We start from the raw sequence: 10,676 nt of genomic DNA, 5'->3' as shown, positions 1-10,676 counted from the left end.
CAGACACTTCAAACCTCCAGTGCACACACACTAAGGATGGACTTTTTGAAGGAGACGCCTTTGTAGTAAACAATATTTGCATATTCAAACATTCTGTATTTTGCAATAAGGGGAGTTGATGTCATTTTAAGATTTTGAAGTTCATTGACTTTTTTTTGTGTGGAAAAATAATCAGATTATTATGTAAATTGTTTATGTAAATAATATTTCTGAATTTTTGAATTCAAACTCTGGTTTCAAATTAATAACATTTTTATAACTATATCATTTTTCTTCCTTTTATTTTAACCTAAACATATTTTTGTTTGTTTCTGTGTTTATAGGCTGTAAACTGATTACTCGTATGAGTATTATTACTTATTAATACGAGTACTATTTAGTACTCGTATTAAATAGATCCACTGCATCTCCAGTTGTGCTGCTGAACTCTCTCAGCGTCAGCGCAGGGGGTGGATCACGTGTCAGTGCGTTGGCCCCGTGGAGCCATAAAGGACTCGCTTTACCTGTCGTCCGTTCATGTCGGCCCGGTTGCCAGTCTTGTTCCAGTCTGTCCAGTCGCTCTGTCTGAGGCTCCCTCTGATTGGCTGCAGAGAAAACGAACTCTTTTCAGCCCACCCACCGCTGATTATAGGGACTCTCGCAGACTCTCTTTCCTGCCTTGCATTGAGTCTGGGACCTGGCCCTGGGGCTGAACGGCACACACAGAGCGCGCACCATGGCAGCTACCCACAGCGAGTACAGAGGCTACCTGCGGAACACCGTCGACATCGAGGCAGGGCAGCACCGCTTCCACCCGGTGCAGAGCTCGGAGCCCACTTACCGGCCGCTCCTATTCGGGACCCTCGCTGTTATGGGATTGCTTCAGGTGGCTTCCAGCGTGGCGATCTTATTACACCTGACGGGTTACCTGCAAGAGGTAGGCTCCATGTGACACTGCGTGCTCCGCTTTGGAGGCTCATTTCCAGTGCGCTTTGAGACACTTTGCAAACTCACTCACTGCCGTTTACTCAAGCTTTGGTTCCGCGTGTAAATATTTATCTACAAACACTGTCAACAGTTCTCTAGTGGGCTACGAGCGAGTTAAGATGCAACAACGCTTGCGCAATTTTATAACGCCATAAAGTGACAGATAGGTAAGTTTCCTATCTCTACATAAAAGCTGGCGGCGTGCGCTCTTAGATGTAAAGAAGGAGTAATCTGCACAAGTGAAAAAAAATAAAAAGAAAGGAAAAAAGCCTCAACATCGAGCAACTTCTGCAGTTTTGTGCGCCAAGATTTCGTGCACTCTTTTGAAGGCGCTGCGCTTCAGCCGCAGGCAGTTAAAAACGTCTTCCCTCGCTGTACGAACACCTATAGATAACATCTCCAAAAAGCCCGCGTGACATTTTCCAAAGATTAGCTATTTCAGCAAGATATTTTCTCTCAGGGGCTGCAGGCAGCTCGAGTCAAAGCATCGCGAATCCCCCTTTTGAAGTGATAACATCTCAGTCGGTCTTGCGAGATGTCAATGTTTGCAAAATGCAGATGTTTTCACTTGAGCCTCCCAGGCTGCAGTTTTTCTTGTGCGTGTTTACATGCCATCGGGGGGCGTATATTTGTAATTTATATATGTGTCATAAGTTGTAAACTCTCGAGCATAAGCAGAGCTGTTTTCAAGGAGTTTGGAGGCAGAGAATGTCTGGCAAAGCTCAAGGAAGACCAGCGATACTATGAAAATACAAATGTTCCTGCATGTCCCATTGCCTTTTTGTCAGCTCATCTTTGCCATATTTCAGTCTGTGAGCTTGTAAAATAACATCTATGTTCTGCCACAACTGTTTTTGGGAGTTGAATAATTGTCGCGTTTCAACAAGCCAAGAGAGCAGACCGCATCCAGGCTCTGTCAGGATGCTGGAAGTTCACCTGGGGAGCATCTCTCTCTCTCTCTCTCTCTCTCTCTCGCTCTCTCGCTCTCTGTCTGTTTGCTTCTGTCTCTTCCCCAGTGTTTGTGTGTTGAATTTCTTTGGCTTGTCTTTGGCATAAACACACTGCAGTGTGGTAGTGGCTGGTTATGTTCTGGATGTGAGCCGGAGGGGGGGGGGGGGGGGGAAAAAAAAAAAAAAAGAGAGGAAGGCTAAAGAGTAAAAAAAAAAATAAAAAATACCCAGAGAAAATTAAAGGCAATTGTAAAAAGAGACATTTCATGGCTCTATTTGTATTTGTGTAATAACGTGTGCGTTTTATCTGATCGTGTGATGAGAGGGATGCAGGACCAGACTTTTTTAGGGAGCGATCAGAGTGTTCCTCGAATACCCAGCAGCATGAGATGCCTTCCGGTTGGCCGAAGTTGGAGCCGTGCTTCGGATTAACAGGCAGCCTTTTTTCCGATTTCCATGTCGGCTGCATATGGTAGCACTTTTCAGCGTGAGACAGTAGGTGTGTGTGTGTGTGTAGGGGGGGAGTGGAGTTTGTCACCGGACCATCATCTGCCCCCTTCAGCACCTGTAGAACTTCCTGGAGATGTTGGAGGAGAGCTGGAATCGGCACAGCGCCGTGTCTCCATAATGTGCTGATCGGAGCAGGTTTTAGAAACGTTGACTCTGATTCCAGCTCGTCTTTGTGCATCAGGCCGTGCGCATGCATGAAAGCCCCGTGGCCATTTATTTTGTTAAATGTATTTGATGTTAAATTATTCAGAGACAACAGCCCTGCTAATGAGAACCAGCGCTCAGCTTCCAAGTCCCTTTGACTTTCGCCTGCTGTGGTGGAATGCATGTGGAAAATAACTTAACCTCCCACACACACACACACACACACACACACACACACACACACACACACACACACACACACACGCGCGCACGTCCAAACTGAAATGTCTTTCTGTAAGTCTTGTCAAATATTCCTCCCACCCACACCTGTCAGGTTGAAATTCTCCCAACAGATCTTGCTGGTTTGAGAAGGCTTAACTCTGGTATTATTTTCTCACATCGACCTCTCTAACCTTGGCTCCTGTGTTTCTGTCTCCAGGTAGATTTGTCCACAGCCCCACATCGGCCAATAGAGGTGAGTGTGACCGCTGGTTAACCCCAGGCAACACTGCTGCACGACACGCCCTCTGACTGGTGCACAGTCCACTCGGATAGAGTGCATTTTAACAGGTTTTTCTTCCTGCTACGACGCCACACGGACACACACACACACACACAAACACTCGGACACACACACACACAGACCTGAAGTCTTTGATATTAATGGCAGGACTCCTGCTGTGTAAATCATCTTGTTATTGATTATTAATCATCAGCACTAATTGCCATTATTTCAATTTCTACTTCAACAAACTCAATGTGAGCAGACTTTGATTGATCGATCAGTCGTTGATGTGTCACTAAAGGAAACTATGGGGAAACAAAGTTGGAGAGCCAAACAAAACATCTCCGAGACAACAGTAATCCGCTTTAAGAATGTTTTGAAGCGTACCAGGTATTTCCTCGCTGACACTGTCAAGGGCAAAGTACAGTACGTGCAACGACTTGGCTTTAGTTTTTGGGGAAAAAAGCATAAAATACATAAGATAATCATCTGCAAGTTTGCACTGACAGAAGTCATGATTTTCCCCCACGGGTGCGTTTTCAGCACATACCACAGCTTCTGTCTGCAAAGCACCAAACCCCAGGTGGTGGTCACACAGGCTGGGAAAGAGGTCCGACCACAGCAGGAAAAACACCTTTCTGCCTTTTGTTAAAGAGGCAATTAGCTTCTTTCCCAAACGAGCCTCATCGCTTACTGACACTGTGCACAGAAAGTAGTTTACTGCATCGGCTGTTAGTGAGTCACCCATTGGCGACAGTGGTTGCAGAGTATTCCTTCGATGATCAGCAGTGGCATGAGGGAGTTATAAAATAGGAATTATTATTGATTTAGTTTCTAATCCCTTTTTGGAAGTTGCCGCCCATTCTTTGGCACAGGTTTTGCAGAGCAAATGCAAAAATAAGGAAACTATGGAACCAGGAAGTAAAACAACAGAATAAAAGGACTGCTGTGCTTCACTGGTGTTTGGTTTCCCATAATGCTTTAATTTCATTCTCATATTATGTATTTGTGTTTGCCCTGGGTGTCCCTGGTGGAGTACTTTACACAAACCACCCAGCCGGTCTTAGACTGAGGAGCTCATTGTTGCCGTTAGCCCTCGGCTGTTTCCCATGGAGCGCAGGGAGACTTGCTGGGATCTTTATGAGGTGTCGGGGTGACAGGCCCACTTGGCACACCACTGTGTTGTGTTAGGGTCAGCCCCGAGACCGCCGGTGTTCTCCGCTGTCAGTTCAGGGGTTTTGCTCGACAGCATGGCCTCAGTGGACAGCTGTCAGCTCTGCAGTCCAGCTTTGATGTGAGACGGCCGAGAGTCTCGGGAGGGGTGAGATCACGAATCAGACTCTGTGATCTGAATGTTTGCAGTCCGTACAGATCTGTATAACCGTGTCAGAAGGAGATCTGACTGACGCAGCGCCAAACACAAAGGGACGATCTGCTTCGGTGGCCGAGCCTCGAGTGGTGAGAGGACTTTTGTTCTCGTCTCCGAAACCACTCATCAACATAATGGAGATGTTGAGCGGTGCGTACGGTAGTTAAAGGGCTGAACTGAGGCCTGCGTGCACTGTGGTATTCAGGGAACAAGCATGTGAGGTCAAGTCATATGTATGTGTATATATATATATATATATATATATATATACACAGATGTAGAGTCAGACAGTTCGCCTTGATGGAGCAGCTCCGTCTGGTGCAGATTGGTTGTCACAGTTTAATTCTAGATCACACAGTAGATCAGGAAGCTGCCAAGCTGCAGCTACTTTGTCTAAATAATCTCTTCTCCCTGGTTAAGGAGGTATGACGCGGTCTCGCCACAAATCAAGATAGATCCCACAGTGTAGGGCCAATTGGGAGCGCGTTCACAATTACTCTGTAGCCTTGGCAAGACGATGTTTACCCCCCGTCTCCGTCCAAGACGCAGCGCTATAAACAGCAAATTGTTTTTGGAGGACTGACTGTGCTAATCTTAGTCGGAGAGGCATGCTAATCTGTCTGGACTTGGCTTGTGAATACTTCACAGTAATATTATTAGCACAACGCAGGTGCAGTGTTGCAAAAACATGTAAATGCTTTTGATGGGACCGGCCCTGTAGTTGAGTTTGTTGTGGCAGTGTTTGTGCTCGAGGGCGTTGTGTGTGTGTGTTGTTTTTTAAGTTGGCAATGTTTCCCTCTAAAATTGCATCAGAGGAAATTTATAAAACATGTCAAAACACCTTCAGGACACAAAGACACAATCTGTTGACATTTGACTGACATTTGTAATTAACCACATTTATTTGTATCTGCTGTACACACGCACACTTAAATAAAGATGGACTGGCTGCATCCCAAATTGTGTCTTAAAATATTGCAAGGCCTTTCTTCTAAGTAACTAACAAAGTTAACAAGATCATTTCTCTTGTGTGAGTGAAAGATTATAGGTAGAGGCAGAAAGCGGCCTGATATTTTCATCTCATGCCAGATGTGTAGGAGAGTTGGCAGCTCCGCTGCAGGAACTGTTTACTTGCGTGGAAAGCATGTTTTCCTTGAGTGTATACGCTCTGTCTTGCCTGAGGCAGGACAGCCCAGCTCAGACTGTGGATGGCGGATTCATCGGCCTTGAATAGAATCGGCACTCTGGGCTGAATGCAGTCCAGATATTATTTGTGCCAAATCCGTGAGAAGCGCAATCTATCTGAAAGGTTACACTCACCAGGAGGCCTCCCTGTCGCAGCCTTTGGCCCCGAGTACAACCACGGCGGTAATGAGAAGTTAGCAGGATAGGTAATGCACACAGACAGGCAGTCGGTGTATGCTCATCCATTTGCTGTGTTCACACGCACACAATTTTCGCACAAACAGACGGATATTCAAAGAGACAGCTGACAAAGATGTTGTAACATATGTCAAAACCGTATTGTTGCTTAGAGAAAAAGTCATTTATGGGTACCGTGCGGGTTCATTTTTAATTGAGGGTGTAAGTTTCAGTTTGGGCAACTTCTCAGAGTTGGATAACACACACACACACACACTCATGCAAAAATGTTTTTTGATATTGTTGTTTTGTTTTTCTGTTCTTCAGAGAATGTTCAACTGTTTTTTTTTGGTGTTGTCTTCAGGAAGTACAGACGGAGCCGGTGCTGAACGCGCTGAGAGACACGAGGAAAAAAGGACGGTGCAAAACCTTCAAAGAGAGCCTTCCATCAGCTCATCTACCAATCGGAGAGACCAAGGAGTACTCAAAGAGTGAGTCCGGTTGAATTAACATCCGTATGTTATCACACTAGATACAATTTAGCCATATCTGATGTAACTCCTCCTAAGTTCAGGGTGAACTTAGTTATAACATAAGTGGCGAGTCACAAATTAAAACAGTTGCATCACACAGTTGTTACTTATATTTAAAAGCAGTAACTGCATCTAACTGAACCAACTGACAGCAAACGTTACCTCGCTGACATATGAACCATTAATAGTAAACGTATTAATATGGACTACAGTCAACATATCTGACTGGACGTGATTAAATGCTGTTTAATAATTATGTAAACAACAGAAATTATGGAAGTTATTTAACAGCTTGTGATTCTACCAACGTTTCCTCGATACTACACAACGTGATTTAGTGAATCACTAGTTTTAAACCAGCTTGGTACTTAGAACTTCTGAATGACTTTACACAGAAACCTTGTTCTTTTGTTTGGTGTATGATCAACCAAACCTTATGTTTAATGTTGCTCTTGTTGCCATGTAGAGGGTCTAACGAAGGCCATCACCATTGACTGGGACGAGGAGCACGGATACCGCAACAGAATGGGCTACCAGAAGGGGAAACTGCTGGTGATGGAGTCGGGTTTCTACTATATTTACGCCAAGACCTGCTTCCGCTACTACAGACCGGAGGAAAGCAGTCCGGCCGGGGTCCCGCCGGTGGATGTTAGCAACACCCAGCTCATCCAGTATGTCTACCACGAGAGCATCAAACAGAACAGCAAGTCTGTGGTGCTGATGAAGACGGGCAGCACCATGCGCTGGAACATCACGACCTATAACATGTACTGCGCCCAGCAGGGCCGAGGGGTCCGGCTGGATGAGGGGGACGCCTTGTACGTCAACGTGTCCAATGCTTGGATGCTGGACCCGGAGGGAGAAGGGACGTATTTTGGGGCCATAAAGTTGGGTAACTGAAAATGAAACACGTGGGGAGCGGACATGCTACTGAACATTTGATATGCCAAAGAACCACTGTTAGCGATTTATAGTGTCGACTTGTCAAACGTTTTTGTATCGTTCATGTGTCGGTTTTTTTACATTGCTCTTCACCAAATTGCCGAATCATATATATGAGAAAAATAGTGGAAAAAGATCGTCACCTTTTAACATCTTGTCTTGCTTTTTTTAAAAGTATGTGGTTGGTGTTGAGAAACGTCAATACATTTCAGTTCATATTACAACATTTAGACTTAAGCACAGACATGTGTTGCACTAATTAAACAAATCACGAGGGAGCGACTTAGGAAGTAAGTTTGTTGGCAAGAAGTACAGTGAGAAGGGATTTATCAATGTTGATTGTCGGGGGGGGGGATGTCCAAAAAGAGCGTTGTAGCTGATGCAGCATCTGCTTGTACTCAGCAGATTATCACAGAATAAAAATAACTCCCAGTTCTGCCTCTGACCCACGGCAGTGAATGCACAAATGTTTTCCGGCAAGGTTTTGTGAGTGTGAACAAGGCGGGCGATGAGGCGTCCTCGCAGTAAGTAACTCAACGGTATAATTAGAAATAGGCCGTTAGACGGTGAGTTATATCACCCTCAACATCTCTAAAGATTCACTCTGACTCCGACGTTGTTTCTTTAAGCAACAAACGCAGTTTAAAAGGAAGGTCATGTTTGTGTGTGTGTGTGTGTGTGTGTGTGAGTGTGTGTGTGTGTGCTCCAAAAACTCAACTTGCATTCCAGTTTTTTTTGTCTTAAAGAGATCTGAGAGTGGCCTGCTTCATTGAAGGCAGTTACGCGACAATGTCATTTTGTCAAACCAGGGAGGGAATGACATCTGTTTGTTATGTTTATGACGATCAACAAACGATGCAGATAGCTGGACTGTCTGACCATAACTTACACAAATAGACTTTTGTCTTCTTTAACTAGAGGAGCCGAATTGAGTTTGGTTCATCTTTAACTTAAGTTTTGTTTTTCATTTGGCTCTTCAGTGAGGTAAATGGGAATATGCACTAAATATTTATTTATTAGCTATAGAAGTACAGAGACAGTTCATTGTTACAGTGACCTTTCGGCTGTAACAAATCATTTATATTTTATGTCTGTATGACATTCATTATGCAGCACTTAGAGGAAATAGTAGACACGCTTTTTGTTATTAAAACACATGGGCTTCATTTAAAATTCCATATTTATGTATCTTGATTTTGACAATTCTGTGTGCACTTGCCTAGCCAAAAGCAATATGGATATATTGCTTCTTCTACAAGATACCTGTAAGATCTTCATCTGATAGATTCTTTTTCCATTCAGTGTTTTTTTATTTATGTCTGTGTATGTTTTAATAAAAAAAAAACTACTTTTGTAACCGTGTTTCATGTGTATTGACATTACCCGACTCAGGCTGGTGCTATTGTTTGCGGTGAAGAGGATTAGATGACAGCCACCTTGCACTGAAACCCGACGAAAAGGCCACCCTGACTGTAATATCATTGTGATGTGCAATCTGATAATCTCCGCAATCTTTGGAAACTTCAACACCACTGTGGCCAAAAAAAGTGAAGTCACGCGCTGCTCCGGTCAGAGCGGCCCACCAACTTATTACACTGATAGGCTGTATAGAAAAGAGCCGCCCACTGCTGCAGCGCCACTAACTCACAGCAGACACTTGGACCACAGCGCAGCGCGACCTGCAGAATAAACAAGAAACAGACTGCATGGGACGGGAGTAATGACGAGTGTTTCATTACTCCGTTTCGATCATTGTGGCGATGGGGTCTCCCATGAAGCCCTGCGACGTGCGCGCGAGTGAGAGAAACTGTTTTAAAGTTGGGACTCGGAGCCAAACTATTTCTCTATTGTCTGTACTTGGGCGTTCACCGGCATATGGCCAGAGAATGGCTGGGGTTCACACGTTCGTGCTGTACGCCGGGACCTCACACGGCTTTCAGCTCATTGTTCAAACGTAACTGAGAGTTTGACATAAAATCTGGGGTTTGCAGCAGAAACACTTGGCTTGAGGTGTACAAGGAGCTAATTAGCTTTGACATGGTTTTCATTGCCATATTTTCTTTAACTGACTGCAAAAGTGTACCATTTTATTGGCCTTCATGTCTTTGCAAAAACGAACACTTTTTTTTTTAAGGGAAATGGTTCACGTGTCCCCTAAAATAATTTTTTTGAGAACGATTGTATGCACACAACAGCTTGCACTTGCACAAACAATTCAGCTGTGGCGTCCATAGACCTGCTCAGTTTGAGATTTAAATAGCTGAAGCCATAAGTGTAAACAATGGACGAGCGTAGTGTGCCACCCTTTTGAAGTGACTTGATTTCTCAATTCTTGGCGCTGAACAAGAAACCATTAAAATGTGTTGTGTCAGTAAACATTATGGAAAGCTTGGCGTCCACTGGACCCCCACACACACACACACTCGACACATATACGCACATCCGTACACACACACACACACCTACACTCACACACACACACACACACACGCATAGACAGAGAAGCTTCACTTGCTTGCTGCACTCAGTGGTTCGTAAAATAGGCCCATTTGGCACAAGTGCAGAACTTACCGACTTATTTTATTACTCACATGTGTAAAAACACAGGAGGCTATGAAAAGCAATGGCCCAATCCATGTCACAGTAGGTATGGATTTGAACTATTACAGTGAATGACACGGATTGCTGACTTGTGTTTTTCGCTCCTGCCTGCTGCTCTTCACATGTTCCATGACACTCTGTTTGCAGATGAGAGACTTTATTCGTGTCCTCTATGGTTTCGTGATGCTGCATCTCCGTCAGACAGTCTTTTAAAGGGGTGGAGCTGTTGATTCAGAAAAACAAAGTCATGTGTTGGAAAATGTATCAGGGTGCTTTCCCCCAATAAGCAGCACCAGAGGCATCAATATAGAAGTCAAGCTAACTATGGGTGCTTAGCTTTACGAGACTTTGCGGTTTGGGGGAAATGGAGCTCAGTTTTACCGAGCAGCTGGAGGTCTTTGTTATGTGCAGTCCGGTTGCTTAGTGTTTTGCACTCTTGTAGAAGCACTATCGACGTAGAAATGTGTGCCCACATGCATTTAAAAAAATGCTAACACGCTTGCATGCACACACACTCACACACTCCTCTGCTGCTGAGTCAGCACGGCCAGCTATTTTCACAAGCTGGGTCCTCGCCCTTTGTCTTCACCCCGACATAGCTCCGATGTCTCTGGCTTTTGATGTCTGACGTTTTTACCACTTGGCTAATGCTAACATTAGTGTTATTAAAACAATAACAGAGTGAGATTTACAGGCTATGCTGCAGACGCATGGGCGTGAGATAGCGTGAGGGTTATTACTGTAACCCGGCCCTGTCATCTCCTGCATGAGCTGTCAGCAAAGAGTGTGTGCCA

The 10,676-nt window shown here is 44.6% G+C and overlaps 1 protein-coding gene across 1 annotated transcript; it reads left to right on the top strand.

Annotated features, from left to right (window-relative positions):
* Positions 1-540: 540 nt before the first annotated feature.
* Positions 541-10,142, top strand: tnfsf11 (TNF superfamily member 11). Its single transcript, XM_031873455.1, has 4 exons — positions 541-916; positions 3,010-3,045; positions 6,171-6,297; positions 6,806-10,142. Exons 1-4 carry the CDS (start codon positions 716-718, stop codon positions 7,237-7,239), a joined length of 798 nt encoding a protein of 265 aa, XP_031729315.1. The 5' UTR covers positions 541-715; the 3' UTR covers positions 7,240-10,142.
* The last annotated feature ends 534 nt before the right edge of the window (positions 10,143-10,676 follow it).

Source organism: Anarrhichthys ocellatus, unplaced genomic scaffold, assembly GCF_004355925.1.
Source record: "Anarrhichthys ocellatus isolate YVR2014 unplaced genomic scaffold, GSC_Weel_1.0 scaffold71, whole genome shotgun sequence".
Lineage (NCBI taxonomy): Eukaryota > Metazoa > Chordata > Actinopteri > Perciformes > Anarhichadidae > Anarrhichthys > Anarrhichthys ocellatus.
Note: the sequence above shows the minus strand (reverse complement) of the source record. Positions and strands in the feature narration are given on the sequence as shown.

Bases quoted from the DNA above. Each gene is read 5' to 3' on its own strand.
- tnfsf11 (XM_031873455.1), top strand. From the start codon at position 716: ATGGCAGCTACCCACAGCGAGTACAGAGGCTACCTGCGGAACACCGTC. The intron at 917-3,009 runs GTAGGCTCCATG...TTCTGTCTCCAG, and splicing joins TGACGGGTTACCTGCAAGAG to GTAGATTTGTCCACAGCCCC. The intron at 6,298-6,805 runs GTGAGTCCGGTT...GTTGCCATGTAG, and splicing joins GACCAAGGAGTACTCAAAGA to AGGGTCTAACGAAGGCCATC.